General features: G+C 39.1%; 1 protein-coding gene across 2 annotated transcripts in view; it reads right to left on the bottom strand.

Moving 5' to 3' along the window:
* The window catches only part of ryr2b (ryanodine receptor 2b (cardiac)), an 87,639-nt gene that overhangs the window by 27,980 nt on the left and 42,530 nt on the right, over nucleotides 1-17,129 (bottom strand). For both annotated transcript variants that reach the window (XM_088086955.1, XM_088086956.1), the window contains exons 55-72: nucleotides 16,317-16,406; nucleotides 15,926-16,063; nucleotides 14,878-14,955; nucleotides 12,338-12,413; nucleotides 12,107-12,230; nucleotides 11,773-11,888; nucleotides 10,094-10,170; nucleotides 8,103-8,224; nucleotides 7,835-7,884; nucleotides 7,609-7,669; nucleotides 6,680-6,927; nucleotides 5,293-5,374; nucleotides 4,510-4,640; nucleotides 3,628-3,948; nucleotides 3,282-3,519; nucleotides 1,701-1,788; nucleotides 1,508-1,594; nucleotides 1,185-1,346 (exon numbers count right to left, since the gene is read on the bottom strand). In XM_088086955.1, the coding sequence (XP_087943081.1) occupies nucleotides 1,185-1,346; nucleotides 1,508-1,594; nucleotides 1,701-1,788; nucleotides 3,282-3,519; nucleotides 3,628-3,948; nucleotides 4,510-4,640; nucleotides 5,293-5,374; nucleotides 6,680-6,927; nucleotides 7,609-7,669; nucleotides 7,835-7,884; nucleotides 8,103-8,224; nucleotides 10,094-10,170; nucleotides 11,773-11,888; nucleotides 12,107-12,230; nucleotides 12,338-12,413; nucleotides 14,878-14,955; nucleotides 15,926-16,063; nucleotides 16,317-16,406 (2,289 nt within the window). The remainder of the gene's footprint in view (nucleotides 1-1,184; nucleotides 1,347-1,507; nucleotides 1,595-1,700; nucleotides 1,789-3,281; nucleotides 3,520-3,627; nucleotides 3,949-4,509; nucleotides 4,641-5,292; nucleotides 5,375-6,679; nucleotides 6,928-7,608; nucleotides 7,670-7,834; nucleotides 7,885-8,102; nucleotides 8,225-10,093; nucleotides 10,171-11,772; nucleotides 11,889-12,106; nucleotides 12,231-12,337; nucleotides 12,414-14,877; nucleotides 14,956-15,925; nucleotides 16,064-16,316; nucleotides 16,407-17,129) is intronic.

The raw sequence follows: 17,129 nt of genomic DNA, 5'->3' as shown, positions 1-17,129 counted from the left end.
AATAGATAGATACATGATTTCAAAGATCTAGTGTGTAGGATTTAGTGTTACATAGCTATCAAAAGGGCCATCTGTTTGGAGCCACAAAACAGCCTTTTAATTAAGGTAAAATAGTCTTTAAAGTCTAAACTGGCCTATCAACATTAATAACAGGTCTCAATTGATATTATCAATTGATTTATCTTATTTTTACATGTCGGTTTTATTATGTCTTTTTGTCTTTTCTGTGTTTTGATGTGAAGCACTTCTTGTACAGCATGTTGGGCTGCATTTCTTGTATGAAAGGTGCTATAAAAATAAAGTTTATTATTATTATTATCATCATTAACTTAGAATCCATCATTTGTTTTACCACAAGGTGACTATGCTGCAGTAGGCAATTTATGATTATTTTGTATTTTTGGCTTTCAACATTGGTGACTGAAACAACAAATCTGTCCCTCTGAGAGTTTTACTTTTTGCTTGCCTGACTTGGGAAACTCAAGATTAGCCATCACTATCTAATTATAATTAAGAGGAACAGGCGCTGGGCTGTAGACGTATGCTGCATTTTAGCTGACAAAATGTTCAAACATTATACTTATCCAGTGCATAGGCTGCACATTTTTACAATTGAAGAATGTAAGAAAGAAACTAAAATAAGAGCTATTAAAATAAAAATAACTGTTCTAACACTCATGTGCATGTGACTTTTTCTGTTAAAGCCACAGCGAGCCACTGAAGGGAGGCTAAAGAGCCACATGTGAATCTGGAGAAACAGGCTGCCTATGCATGGTGCTGGAGAACAACAGTGGCTGACACGATAACTCAAATGGCTGCAACTAAAGTCAAAGTTTGTCTGTTGTCTGTAGTGGTAAACTGTAAAAAAGAAAAAAACACATCAGACTCTGTGGAAGATGACAGAATCCCTATGTTGATATATAAAATGGTTCATTTTGATGTGACGAAAACATAAAAATATTTGTTTAACTACAGTTTTAAGTCATTATAATATAATGAAGACATATTAAAGACTACTATGTCCCATATATGCCAATATATCCCCTTAAATCCAACAAACATTTAAAACACTCATCTTCACTATCTTCACACTGCTGATTAACATAAAAAAACATGGTGACTCAAACACTACAAGGTTTTGTCATAATGAGGACTAAATTAATGCTGGTATACTTCCAACTGACCTGAATGAAGCAGCTCTTGGCCAACATGATAAGGCTGTGGTTGCTTGGAAAACAAACCCTGAGTCCCACAGGGAGCAGTCGCTTCGTGGATGCCACAATGAGAGAGGTATGTGTGGAATAACGATCCCCCTTCCTCTTCATTCTCCTCTGCTCATGGTCGAACTGCAATATTCAAAAGCAGTAAAGATAGCTTAACTTTGAGACTTAACTGAAAGTTGCAAACTTTTTTGTGATTGCCAAACAACTACAAGTGGCGGTAATTTAAAGAGATGCACATCAGTGTAAGCCTAATTACAAAACATCAAGTTAGTAATATGGCTGACCTTTGACATTTTGTCATTGTTGACCAAGAAAGCCAAGTTGTTGATTTCATTTTGGACTACATGGTTCTGTTCCTCCCATTTGAAATTCTGCAAACAAGGTTGAAGAAAAATAATTTTTAGAATACAATATCTACCTGATTAACATAGATATGAGGATTAAATAAAATAAAAAAACACTGAGTGTCATCCTCACATGAGATTTGGCCCAGAATATAAAGACCTCTGCCACCATGCTGAACAGCTGCTCAGCATCAGGGTTTGACTCTTTCAGCCAGCTGGCTCTGAGACAAGACCAATCAAAACACATCACAGAATATTCATCGCAGAATTTATTCCTGTAAATCTTAACATATGCCTGAAACAATAACTTTAATAACCCCTCAATAACATCCATCTCAAACTCTTTGTATCTATGATTTATTCATAAAAGTAGAATGAACAGAAAAGACATTGAACTGTGTACTGTTGTCATTTGACTAGTTCAAAAGAAAAATGCGTGTTGTTTGTTGTTATGATGACAACACACATACCTGAACAGGTCTGTTAAGTGTGTCACACTTACTTGTTAAGGCCTAATGATCACACTGGACACAGAAGCACCTCAAATGTTAATTGTCATTGACTGCCTAAAAGTAGTCACCTGGCCGTTCACACCAGAGGCCCATTTCTACGCACTAATCAGCAAGAGATTCTCCTCCTCTGCTCTTTTCTGTTCACATGTAGAGCTCTGTCTCTGTTTGCTTGTGTGTCTGTGTTTGTGTGTGCTTCTGCTAGTCTTTCTTGGGATGCCTGTTTTATGAGTTATCATAATCATATAATTTACATATCTAATATAGCCTTTACATTGTTCAGAATGGTAATGCTGGTTTATTTCGGTCCTTGTACACAATTTTCCAAGACAAATGTACACCAATTGATTAAGTCAAAAGGACTAACAAAACAAAAAAACAAACAAAAAAAAAAATAGAGAGACTGAAAAGATGTAGGTTGAAGGTGAAACTCATTATACCTACCCCTTTTTATCTAGAATATTTGGACGAGTTTTAACACTATTTTCTACTGAGTTTCATAAAAAACAAAAACAGCGTAAAACAACAACAAAGGCACAGAAAAGAGAAAAAATAATATTAATAACAAGATAATAATCATACCCTCGGTTTTATATCTGTTTACCACTCACTCGCAGCTCACAGAACAAATTGACCAGACACCAAAACTATCAGTGTGGATCGCAAGCCAGCAGCAGAGTTTGTGGCCACGACATGTCCTGCGTAAACAGCCCCATCGCTCAATTGCAGAACACTCAACAGAAAATCAGCACACTTTGCTTGCATGTCCAGTATGAACCCAGTGTTATACAAAAGTCTGCTACAACAACTATTAAGTGTGCTACAACAGTTGCAATGGCAACAGTACACATAAAAGTTTGCTCAGCTTCAACAATCCTGCAATGTTGATTCAAAAGGGGGGTGTTCATTTTACTCTCATTCTCTTTCTATGGTTTTATTTGTATTTTTTATTTGTTTAATTTAGCAAGAGTGGTTTTTACAAACATTAATGTCCAATTTTGTGTTCAATAGGTTTCTGAATAGCTTCAGAAGAATAGCTTCAGAGATAATAATTACTAGTGGAGTAATGTCAATATCAAATACAGTGTAAAAAGGTTTATTTCACTTTTCATTTACTACAAAAAAATTAAATTACTTCTGGAGCTTTTGGCCTAAGAAAATAAGTTTACCTCCCCACATCTAAGCTCCTTGGACGCATGCCTTACCGATAAGAATCCACAAATGGGATGAGGAGGGGATAGAAGGCGTATAGGTCTCGCACCAGTACAGTGAACTTCTCCTGTATCTGCAACTCTGCCTCGGAGGTATCGCACCCCTCTGCTTTCATCTGCTCCTCCTCTAGCAGCACACACTCTGCCTTCTTCCTCAACTTCTCCATAAGCGGCAGGAAGTGGCTCTTTAATAGCTCAGTACGGGCTTTGCATATAATTGGCTGAGAAAAAACTGAAAGATGTGACAAGTGTTAATAGTGCAAAAAAAATGAAAGGTGTAACTGATGTAGACTAAAAAAGGTCCACACAACAATCACACTATTGTACATGAGCACAATACCTGCCAGCTGTTTCATCCAGTCCCCCTGGCTAGCTCCCACATGGTTGTGGATGATACGGAGGATGTGGCCAAGAAGGTCACTAGCATGTTGAGGGATGACAGCGGTGCAGATGGGGCTGTCTGGCTGGCCCTCAGGGCCCCAGTGCCACCAATGGGACATGTAGCTGCACAGCATAGGCAAAGTGACCTCTGTGACATGGATGTAGTGGGCCTGACGAGCTCCAGCACCAGCGCCTGCCAACTCCTCCACTTCCCCCAGAACCTGATCCAAAGATGGCAGGAGGGGACACATGTCCTCAACCTGATCTGGCAGCCCAAGGTCTAACAGAAACAGACATGGAAAATAAAGCTGAAAAAAAGGCTGGGGTTAAAGGAATAGTTCAGATTTTTTTTTGAAGTGGGGTTGTATAGGGTACATATCCACACTCAAAGTCAGCATATGACATACGGTAGGTGTCTCCCGGCACATCCCCAGTTTGTAGGGGTCGACACGGAAGCTAAGCAATGTAAATTTAAGTGTACGCCATATTGACAGTATTTTAACTACTTTACCTTTCCGTCAGAACTCCATTTCAGTGTGGAAGCTGTTAACATCTACAGTTTACCATCTATACTCTCTTCAAAGCCATAGCTCACTGAACACGTGAGCTGCTGATCAACCACTCCTTCGATGAGTTAGTTAGTTTGTGTTATTGTAGGACTTTGGTGAATGCAAACTAACCGTTTCAAACGGAAAGTCACACAATAACACGAACAGAAATCTACTGTAAGTTATACTCTGACTATGGATAAAATGTGGGAGTGAGAGCTATTCAAGAGGCCCAAGATTAAACAGACAACACTAATAAATATCACAGTGTATCCAGCGTGTTTGTTTATTACCTTCTCTCTCAGAGGCACTCATGATGTTGTAGATGGAGTAAGGGTTGTTGTGGTTTAGGGATGGCTCCAGGAAGCAAACAGGAAAAGTCCCAGTCAAGGCTGCCAGACAAGCACCTGCTGCTTGCCTCTGCCTGTATGGGAATGTCGTATTAGGATGGAGCATGAGGCTAACTGAGGTCCAAATCTTGTCAAACTCTAACTGGTAGGATTGCTTAGGTAAGTTTACTTGCCAGCTCCTTTCATTTCTATCTAAGGATAAAACATTTTCCCCTATGTTACTTCAGCCTTAGCATTCATCAAGAGTGTTCCAGGAAAGATGTTTTTCTGTAGGCTAACCCAGAAGCTAACATTGCCCTGGTTCCTTCTTAAAAAAGCCTATGGGATTTTCCACTGGATTTTGTATCATGGCCGGAAATAAGCTCTGTGGTGAACAAAAGTTTATGACACTTAAACAATTTATTCAGCAACATTATCTTGACAAATGGACACTACTTTCAGAATTTTTTAAGCCTAAATGTATTGTGTATTGTATTGTCTCTGGAATACTTTTTTATTAAGTATTTAAGTATAGTATTAAGGTATTAGCCTTAATACCAGGGGTGTCAATGTCATTCATCAAATTAAAAGTAGGGTCATCAGTTCTTCCAGTATAGGAAATATACATAAAAACTGCTGCATAACAGCTGAGTAAGGAGCACCATTTACATAAAAGTATACACAGTTAATGAAGAAAGAACATGATTAAAAGAAGAAATTATTTTCATGAGCATAAAAAGGCAGTACCCCTCCATGTAGATGCTGCTACTGGTCCCAAGAGAGTAGAGACTGTTGATGATCCTGTAACAGGACACCTGGATACTCCCCACTGGAAAGACAAGGTGATGAAGATGAGATCCTTGTTAGGTCTCATTCAGAAGCAGAAAGGGACACTGAGTAAGGAAAGCTGATGCCCTACAATCACAGAGAGATAGATGAGCTGGATTCAGGTAATGAATGATTCCTGGAAGGTCAGGATATGAGTGAGGGAGACAATATGCTGCTGCTGCTCTGTGGCCATGGCTAAGACACTTAATGAGCACTGGTTTCAAAGATGATTAAGGTAGGAAGTTGAGGGGAGGGTGTCCCTGTGTGATTTCAGGGGTGTGGAAACCAGATGTTGATCGAGCTCCATAGCATATGGAGGGGAATGAATGAGACTACCAAACACATATGGTGGTGGCTGTATATGTACTATTGTGAAGGTACAGGAAGGTGTGCTAAAGTTCCTCTCCCGGCATTTACTATTCATAATAAAACTGATCTCTTTTCGTTAAAATGGCATATTTATGTTTTTTTATCGATGGTAAAATCCCTTTATGCCTGAAACGAAGTTTGTGTGTATCTATGATTACGCCAATTAGACCGCCTCTATCTCAACCCAACCCTCAGCTGCTCGCCTGCAGCTCGAGCATACCTACTCACCCTCGACTCTGCTCATCACACACACTAACGACTGCTTTTTTTCTGTTTTGCTAGCTATTTTATGGTACACGATGGCAAGTGGTAGTATAGGAGTATGTTCATTAATCAATTCATTGTCCGTAACCGCTTGACCTCTTAAGGGTCACGTGGGGGCTGGATCCTATCCCAGCTGTTAGGGCGATAGGTGGGGTACACCCTGGACAGGTCACCAGACTTTCATGGGGTTGACACATAGAGACAGAACCATTCACGCTCACATTCACACCTACAGACAATTTAGAGGCACCAATTAACCTGAACTGCATGTCTTTAAAATGTGGGAGGAAGCCAGAGAACCCAGAGAAAACCAACGCTTACAGAGGGAGAACATGCAAACTCCGCACACAAGGACCCCCTGCCGAAAGTCGAGGGTTGGGGCGAGGTGAGGCGACAGTGCTAACCACTGCTAACCACCACACCACAATGCCGCCCCTGGGGGTGTGTTCAAACCAGAAATCAACTCCAAAGAAAAGAACATTGAATGAGAAGGAAAAGAAAACAAAGAAGAAGACAATGACAAGGAAGATGAAGGTGATGAAGAAGGAGAAGGGGATTTGTACAGAACAGGTCAATTTATCAGAATAGTGATTTTTTTAAAATCATAAAATGTGTCATACAAGACTTTGAGACATTCTTTCTTAACGGTAGTTAACATCAAGGTCGCCCTTACCTAGGAGGTCCACTCCATAGTTTTGGTTGCCAAGATGTTGGAAGAGGGAGGTGAGGGTGGGCAGGAGAACGGAAGTTGTGAAGCTGAGAACCTTAGCCACTCCTCTAGCCTGCTGACTCCTACTCTGAGGCAAACAGACCAAGGTCACAGAAAGGTTTTCCACTGTCATCTCCAGGTCAGCCGCAGCTGCCTCAAAGAATGAATGCAGAGATGCTTGGATAGACTCCGGGGCGGACTTCATCAATGCCCTAAGACCAAAGAGTGAGATTTAATTTTTATTTTTAATATGATTTTTTTTTAAATATTTTCTGAAAATACTGATTTAGTAATGAAAAATAATATAAACCTTTCTCTAAATAATGACTTAGTGTTTAACGAGAGCTTTTTTTTTTTTAATGAGAGACTCAAAATTTATTTATTTTAAGATTCAAATACATAGGCTTGGTGTATACAATTAATGAGAAACTTTCTCAAAATAATGGCTTGGCACTGAAAAACTTTCTTAAAATGAGGAGTTAATATCTCAAAATCTTTTTATAATAATGACAAGCAGACGATGATAAGGGCACAGTTATGAATGGAGAGTGTAGAAAACTGAAATGTTTAAAAGGAGTCATGCAGTGTCTCTTTTGGCAGGCTATAATAAAACCAGTCAAATTAACTAAATCAGTCGCTAATTCCTCCTGCAGACAAGTCCAAATTACATCAATCTCTGCCGAGCTGTGATTCTACTTCTGGCGTCATGCTTCAGAGGCATTGTCCTCAGGGAGTAAAAGTGATATCAACCACAATTAGATAGCATCAGTGTATCAGTGGCTCAATAAACCAGTCATCTCAACCTCAGACTTGGCGGTGTGGCATTAATGTGACCACAGGCAGAGCAAAGAGATCGATTCAGGCAGAGTGTGACAGTAGTGCCATCTAGCTACCTGGCATCAAGGGCCTGAGCCAGAACATGGAGGCAGCTTGTAACTGATGAGGCTTCGTTTTCTGGAGAAAATCACGTCAGCAAACACAGACAAAAAGATATGCAACCACAGAACATGCATACACAAACAAGAAATAAGATTAATCTGGGTCAATTATATCTTAGATAGAAAAACGAGGAATCAGCTAACAAGAGAAGCAGTGGGACAAACTGATGTCCATCCTTACCAAAGAGTGAGATCCTGTGTCTTACTAGAGCTGCAAGTTTACAAAAGAGGCTGGATGTGAGATGAAAAGACAGAAGAAAGATGAAAACCAGATGAAAATCAGAAGAATGCCGCTTCTTCTGTTAAATAAAACCTTAAATAAAATCTTAATTATCATGCAAAAGATGTCTGAAGAAATGTCCCAAAACAACATGTTGTGCAAGAGCAGAATTTTAAATTACTGCTGGTGTAATCAATGCACTGCATGTGTTTGTGGGAATGACACATACCTTGCAATCATCTCCTTTTCTTTTTTTGATGCGTGGCCTCTGTTACCATTTGAACAGAGAGAACTGGACAGGAAATACAGACGGTGGCTCTTTACATATTGTTCCAATAGAGGAAGAATAACCTGTTGAAAGGAGTAATAGCTAGGTCACTCTATGTATCAACATCAATGTATTACACACATTCCCCTTAAACTTACTCTGACGAATTTGAGTTATTAAAAAGAAAAAAACATTTTGACAGTTTTACATCACATACATTCTGTCCCTGTCTCTGTATTTCATATGGAGCTACATCACACTCTCTGAGAAATATATCTAATTCAAAGACACGTTTTATAGCCGCACCATTACATCAAATAAGTAACTCTGGAGGTCTTGTTTATCACTGGTTAGTTCAACACATTTTCCTTCAATTCAGGCGATTCAAATGTCTTGTGATCATGACTAGAATTTCAGAAATTGTCCCGGGTCTGCACGGTGCCTGCCCATTAACACACAATTTAAGGCAAGTTGGTTTTTGGTTTTTTTAGCTTTGTTTGAAAAGTTGCGTTTGAAAAACTTTTTTGCATAAAATATACTGGGCCTCACATGCATTGCTTTATACTGGTTTCAGCCATGTTCACTGGTTAAATAGCCAGTTTTCTTTGATTTTCTTTTTCCTATGTACTTCAGGGAACAGTGACAGCTAAGCGAGTGTTGTTGGTTCCCAATGTGCATGATGTTATTGCAAGAGGCATTTGGTAACTTAGTTTAGAATAATGGATGTTACCAATTATTTTGCCATATTAGTTTCATTATATATATCATATCAGACTGAGCTCAGACATTTTCGTACAAATTAAGCCCTTATTTTTAGATTAATAAATTCAATGCCACTATACGGTATCGGCCCGATTACAGCCTGACCTATCTGTTTCACCATGCTGGCTTTAATCAAGAATAACAGTGAGTGTCATGTGTGATAACCTAAGGGTACCAGCTTTATATTTCACTGTGAAAATCAGAGGGAGCTTCTTATGGAGAAGTCAGTGACTTGCTTGATTTTCACACAGCACTTCAAATGTAGCTCCTCTCATCTGGTGCCACTTTTTACGTTACTGCAAAAACAGTTCGGCTTGGACATGAACACTCACAGAGACTTATATAATAACAATAATAACAATTATTAGTATTATTAAAATAATAACACCAATCATAAAAAATAATCATAATAATCATAAAAATAGGATAAGAATACTTCAATGATATAATGCAATTATAGATCGTGGACTAACATGTAATCTGTCGTGCCTATCAGTCAAGTCACGGCAAGAATTTATTACTCCATAATCACCTAATCTGACTTAACAACTATCAGAACGGACAAATATGTTGTGTAGTCTGAACCTGGCGAAATAGTTTTTAAGGATCCTCAGTGACATTGTGTTTACCATGAGATGTAACGACAGACCTGTAGAGGAAAGAGTTTAACATTTTGCTCTTCTTACGCTCTGAAAATTCAGACAGAGAGGATGGACAGCCAGCCAGACAGACAGACACTTGACACGTGGTTGTGTGAGTGTGCGTTTGAGCGGGAGGTGTTGGATGTAGAGATCTGAGACAGGATTGTTCATGGTATTGGCTGACTGTGTATGACTCATTGGGTCCCATCAATAAAAAATAAACCCTTTTCATTCGCTGCCTCCTTAGAGGCAGAACTGTGTGGGAAGCTTTAATCAATGTCCTGACAGCAATCGACACACCCACATGGATTTCCAAAATGGTTAAATAAATTACACAGCCACAGGGTTTTACTCAGAAGGGTCGCCCATGGCAACCACCTAACAAAACTAATTAGATGACGTGAACGAAATAAGAAAAAGGGCAAGTAGAGGAAAGAAAAAGCAGCATTGGAAAAAATTAATTGGAAGGAGTCTAAATCAATGTTAGAGATACCATATCAGACAGAATATTTTGACTGTTTTTAGATATGTAATTGATCTGAGGCAAACCTTAGAAAAAAAATTAATTGGCTGCTGGTGTGGAGCTCTCTCTCCTTTAGACATCTGTCCTCTGGCTTGCATTACCTCTGGAAAGAAAAACACAATGAAATACTAAATCAAAGACAACGACTTAAAATACCACAATACTATAGACAAAATACATAAATATAAATAATCCAAGTGTTTCTACATAATTTTCATGTAAGACAGACAAGTTCACAAAGCCCGGGCCTGCTGTGAGCTATTGTGTAATGGTTTAAATAAAAACTACCCTGACTCACACTCTCTGAATGCAGACTTAAGAGACTGTTGCTCATTGTTAACCCTTTGAAAACCAAGCAAATTGGCTGGTGTTCTGTCTAAAAAACAAGGGAAGAAGAGATGAGAAACTAATCAAGACATGGCCCGAAAATGTCGTAAAAAGTTAGAGAGAAGCTTATCTCAAAATAAGCCAAACAACATTTGTAAGAAATGAATTGACAGTTACAAGAAAGTTAAAATAAGAAACATACAACATATAAATTTTTTTTTTGGATAATATCAAATAATCACCCCTAACTAATTTTCTGGTCATTTTTTGGTCTTTCTTACAGGACATTTGGTGCCAAGTTGCTCATTATGTTTATTTCCTTGTTTTAAAATAAATCCAATCAATTTTCACATTTCAAAGAGTTAAATGCTTGTGAAAGGCAACTGGACGCAGCACAAGAAAATTGATGTCGATCCAGATGATGGGGGTTAATAAATTGTGAAGATTTAAAGGGATATTTCAACAAGCTTTTCTCAAGGCAATGTGGACAGTACATGTAGATGAACTGTGGTAAACTTTCCTCCATCTAACCAATGTTCAGATATGTCTCCTTCCCTCACTGTAAAACTCTTCCTAATGGCATAAATTATGTCATTTGGAGATGTTTTGCTGGCTCTCATTGCTCGAACTAGACTGTATTTCCACACTGTCATATTGCTTGCCAACCACCACCAACCCCACTGCAATGACCACATACTCAAAAGGCAACCTGCCCCTCTCTGTTTCTCAAACTCAGACTGAAATCCAATCAAATGATAAAACTAGGCAGTGCTGATCAAATATAAACAAAGATTTCGTTACTGCATTGCTTTTTTTTACCGAAATGTTTTCAGAAATTTATTTTAAGCCCTGTTTCCCCGTGATGGCGAGTGTTAGTGAGCAGGAAGTGGGAGTCTTCTGCTTCTTGCACAGTGAAAGCGGATGTCGCAAAATCAAACTGTAAAACTAAGCAGCACTGATCAAATCTAAACTAAATTCTATCAGAGTTGCACATTTTGCCTCAAATGTTTTCAGAAACATGTTTTAGTTTACTGTTAAACTGTAACACGAGATCGAGCTGTCCTCCATTGTTTCATACGGACTATTCCACATTACGTCAGGCACATAGTATTTCGCTAGTTGCAGGTTTTCTCCCTCTTGAGCAGAAGCCCCTTTTTCTTTTTTTCCTCTGCTCACGTAGCACCAATTTCAAAAGTATTTGCATCTGTCTACTGACGGCCTAGTTTTATGTCAGAGCCTTCTTTATATCTGTGAATACTTCTTTAAGGCACGGTAATATGTTCAAAACCTCACACTGTCAGCTACACAGTGAACTCATACCTTTGAAATGCAAAATGTCAAAACTCTTATGTGTTTTATTTCATATTCATCATGTTACCCAGCTCCAACATGTGCTCTTGGGCATCTTCAGTGTGAGACAGCAGCCGCTGAAGGAGAGTGGAGCCAAAGCAGTTGGCTATGGCTGGAAAGTCCAATTCCACTGTCTTTCTATCTCTGTAAAGAGTGTAATCAAACAAGGATAATGATACACGACTGCTGGAAAAGACATTGAGCTCTAACCTTAATTACTGTATAATCTGAACTATGAATTTTATTTCCAGAATTGCCTGCACGCCACTGTGAAATGAAAATGGAGCACCTCATTTGCTACCCACCTCATACATACTGTATCACATTGCCCTTTTGCAATCATACGCTCACTCTGCACTCACCTCCACACAGTGTAGCCGTTGAGCTGAAGGAATTTGAGGACATCTTGGGCTCTTTCTCTGAATTTGGTCTTCTCCTTGGCAGTCAGGGTGTCATATGGTACAAGCATCGGATGACCACCCCCTCCTGAAACCAGAAACGGGCCAAATACATTGCAATTTCATTAACTGTTCTGTGCCCCTTGAGCGGTCTTGAAGAAATATTGTAGAATAGTTGCTGACATGCTATGATACCTTTACTCTCAAGTTCTAATTTCTTTCTCTTAGCCCAGGCGTTATGGTAGTTTTCTGCCAACTGCTCCGCCATACTCTACAGAAAAAATAAAAGAGAAAGGAGTAAAATCCGTTATCTATATATTTTGCCAAGAGAGAGGCCAAAGAAGCAGCGCTGGGCAGGTTTAAATAATAGCCAAATACATCAGCTCCCCTCACTCGCTATTAAAGCAGCAGACAGGATCCTAATGGACCAGAAGGAGAGTCCAGATCCTTTTCTCCAACAAGGAAACTGCTTTTGTCAAGGAAGTGCATTAAGGAAAATGAGTCCTGTACCCCAAATATGATTATACAGAACTCCAAACATGTTACCCATGGCAGATGATTTATCTTTTTGAGGTGACTTCACTTTTCAGGCAATAAAATTTGTGTCCCTAAGATGGTATGAGTTTGTCACTTGACTGTAAACAGACATGACATCTGATGACTCACAGTTATAACCATGTTTAAATGCAAGGTATTATTTAGATTACTGAAATGTACAGTGGAAAGAAAAACTGAGTGAACCCTTTGGAATTAGCTGCTTTTATGTATAAATTTGTCTTAAAACATGGTCTGATCTCAACTTAAGTTACAAAAATGAATGTCTGACTTCACCGCCATGGTAATATTAACAGTTGGCGAGCGCATGACGTTTAAGTCATCCATTCAAAATTAGCAAGTTAACAGCTAACAGGCAGTCATGTTCTGTCCTGTGGGAAAGTAAGACTCTGGCTCCTCTGTCATTGTACATTACGTCGCCAATGCAGTGAGGATGTCACTATCCAAATGTGCAAAGAAAAGAAAAGCCGACCGAGAAAACCCGAGTTCATTTTGCCCCAATCTAGCATGTAGCCCATGAGTTTGATTTGCACAGACAGTTGGAGATGTGGCGAGTGGCAATGTTAAAAGCCACTGTGACGCAAAGCACGTTTTAAACAGCAATAGCCCCAGAATACAGAGGTGAGGACAACAAAACCTTTGACAGTTAAAATCTTTTTATAAGTCAACAAAAAACTTGTTTGTGAGATCTATCACAGCATGAGAGAGCTACTGGAGCCTCTCTCTGAGTCGCGTGGGTGCTGGGCAAAAACAAAAGTCCTTTTCTGATACAGAGGTAGTTATGGAGTGTTTAAATTAGACAGTTGAAGCTCTGTTTGAGGGAAAGGAGAGACAGGAGATATCAGAAATGCAGTTATAAGCAACTTTAATAAAAGTCATTTGCTTATCACAAATCGTTCCAGACCTTTGGCCTTGAATAGAAATCAGATTCTGACCTTTGAATATTAAGTTTGAGAAACCCCTGCCCTAGACTAATGACTTCAGCAGAAGCTAATTGGAGTCCATAGTTAGCAAAGTCTAATCAATTAAACGACTTTGGAGGCTTGGTGTGGAGCTACTTTGACTTATAAAAAACATTCAAATATTCTGAGTTTGCCATTAACAAGAGGCATCTGCTGATGTGAACCATGCCTTACAAAAAAGAGATCTCAAAAGACTGACAATGAAGAGAAGTTGATTCACATAAAGCTGGAAAGGGTTAGACAGTCATCTTAAAGAATTCAGACATCAATCAGTCCACAATAAGACAAACTGTCTATAAATGGAGACAATTCCTTAATATGGCTAGTCTCCCTAGAAGAGGGCACCCAGGCAAGATGACTCTAAAGGCACAATCCAGATTTCTCAATAAGGCTAAGAAGAACCTTGTGTAACAGCTAAGGGCTTGACAGAACTGGCATCTTACCATCTCTGTTCATGAGTCAATCATTCGCAAAGCATTGAACAACCAGGGTGTCCATGGCAGGACACCACAGAGAAAGCCGCTGCTCTCAAAGAAAAAAAAAGTTAATGCACTTCTGTAGATAGTGTGCCAGGATTAAAGGCCCAGTGTGTAAGATTTCTGAGACTTTATCAGCAGAAGAAAATTAGAATTGTTATGATTTTGTTACCTTACACCTGAACGGTTTATATCTACATAGAAAGTCAGTCCTCGGCCATGGAGCTTGTCATGTTGCTCAGCCATGTTTCTGCAGTAGCCCTGAATCGACAAACAAAACACTGGATCTAGATAAGGCCAGCAAGCAGCGTCGGAACAAGACAATTTTTAAAACATGAAAATGTTTTTTCAGTGTTTTTACCAGTATAAATCACCAGGTCTAATTCTTTTGGAGAGGAGGAGACATCTATGCGAATAAGTCGGCTGCTGGTGAAAACCTCCTGGAGGTTTTGATCCAAAATAAGGTGAGCAGAAGAGCTAGGCGAGCAACCTGGTGTAGACATGCAAAACAGCATGAGAAAAACTGATGTGTAACATGAAACAGCTTTATTCTGTGTTTTGACTGGTTTAAATCACCTCTTCTGTTTGTTTAAGAAGAAGAAGTTTCAGCTTGTTAAAATCTGCAATTCTCAATACTAGACGCCAAAAGATCTCCCTAAATCTTACACACAGCTCCTTAATGGTTGAATTAAAGTTCTAACTTTCTTAATGGTGTATACAGCAGTTAATATGAATTACTTACACACTGGTCCCATGATAACGTGATGCTGCTCATGTCCAAAGGTTTGGGGCTGAAGGTTGATGCTCCTTCAAAAGACAGCTAAGACAGAAAAAAAAAAATTAAAAAACAAACAAGTAACACTTTCCATGAAGACCACATCTATAATGCATTATGTGAGCATTAATAGTGGATTACAATACATTCATAATGCTTTATGACTACACTCATAAACACACATAATGCTTACTGATGCACTATATCAACAGTAATAAAACATTATAGATGTGACTCAATGATTTATAAGTGTCAAGGGTCTTATGGATGCTCTTGACTAGTTATGAACTAGAGGTGGGCTGTTGGGGCTAACAATGCATTATAAATACTTATACTCACCTACAGACACATATCAATGATCAACTGTAGAAAGGAAGTGTGCAATGACAGGCCATACGGTATCATAATTTGTCATTGTTTGTGTTAAGTAAAGTGAGGTGTATATTGATGCATTTAGAATAATTTACGCGTCATCATGCTTCATTGTTGGTGTTAAGTAAAATGTAATGCATTTTCATGCATTCATAAGAATCTATGCTGCATCTTAAGTGATTAATGTCTACCACACAGTAGAATACTTTGAAAATACCTTTAAAAGACTGAAGTCTGACACTCTTACATCTTAACACAATGTGTCAGAAGTCAGAGTTTTTAGTCACTGAATCAGATTTTGCAAAAGCAGGGATCTGACAGGTTTACTATTTGCAAGATTGCTATCTTAAAAAAAAGGAACAAAAGTGGAAATCTGCAGTGAGCATGCTATATGCTATAGCTAGCTAGCCAGCTAACCACTTTCCCCATCCCAAGCAGGCTATTTGAAAGCTAAGTTAAGCTAAGTTAGCCAAATGTTTGCTATTTGCCTATAAGCTAACCGCATGTTTTAGCCGATGATTGCTCATTCAAACCCAAAACAAAAAAAAAACATGTAAAATCCAGTAGGGTGAACTTTAGTTGTGAATGAGATTACATTTGTTGCCTAGCAGCAAGCTGAATGTGGTCTATGGAGTACATATACCTGTCCGGACTGAGATACTCTGCGGGTACACGTTTGCCTGCCAAATGCATCTCCTTCTTTGGTTCTCTCTATGGTCCATCCAAAGGCCAGCATACTCTTTATTGTTTCTTTAATTGCCCAGCGGTATGCCTCCTTCTCCTGGAAAACTCAGAAACATAAACCCACATATAAGTACGCAGGTTATCGAAGGACAGCAGAAGAGCAAAACACGCCCGAACTATTTTGATATTTCAAAAACTTAAGAAGTCTGTTGTCCACTCCACACGGCAAGGACCTTGGATCAAGGCATTTTAATCTTTTATATTACGTACACCACATTTTGTTGCAAGTGCCTCTGGGATTTCTCAGTTCACTGCTTTCTTTTTCAATCTTTTTTGACTTCTCACTCTACCTTCTCAGCCAGAGCTCTGTATGGCTTGAGGAGAGGGTGAACCTTGGTGTTCTCACATAGCTGCTCCCCATGAACCCAGCCGTTGGCAAACTGACAGAGATAACACACAGATTCGGTGAAAATCACACATTAGAAAATATGCAGACATCAATATATAATCTCAACCACACATCACAGATGTTTTGACACTGTCGAGCAGACAAATGATCCTGTAAATGTCTTCTTAAGTGGTTCAGTCCTGACCGGGATACCATACATCAGCTCCACTTTGTCAACTTAAGAAGGATAGTTCTGATCTTTTGAAGTGGGGTTGAATGAGGTGCTTATCCGAAGCCAGTGTATTATTTATGGTAGATGACCGTCGGCACACCCCAAGTTTGACAAGCAGGCAGGAATACTGACACAGAAGCTAAGCAATGTACTGCTGTGGAAGGGGGAAGCAACAAAACATATTTTAGCTATCTAAAGAAATCAATATCAGTTTAAGTGGACGATATATTTAGAATATTTTTACCACTTTACCTTGCTGTCCGACAGCAATTTCTAATGTGGAGCTGAAGTCATTTTATCGACCTATGCTCTCTTCAAAGCCACCAGACCCCTTTGACAAAAACAGTAATTTTACAATGCAGTTAAAAACACCAAAGCTGGGCACCCAATAGCTCACCTGGTGTACCAGGCTGTGTTCTTACTGTTGCAACTGCTGGTTTGACTCCAACCTCCAGCCCTTTGCTGCATGTCATCCTCTCTCTCTCTCTCTATCTATCTATCTTTCTCTCTCTCTCTCTTCCTCTTTCAAGCTTATCCTGTGCT

The sequence above is a fragment of the Plectropomus leopardus genome, chromosome 13 (genome assembly GCF_026936395.1).
Source record: "Plectropomus leopardus strain MGB_pleo_1.0 chromosome 13, ASM2693639v1, whole genome shotgun sequence".
Taxonomy (NCBI): Eukaryota; Metazoa; Chordata; class Actinopteri; order Perciformes; family Serranidae; genus Plectropomus; species Plectropomus leopardus.
Note: the sequence above shows the minus strand (reverse complement) of the source record. Positions and strands in the feature narration are given on the sequence as shown.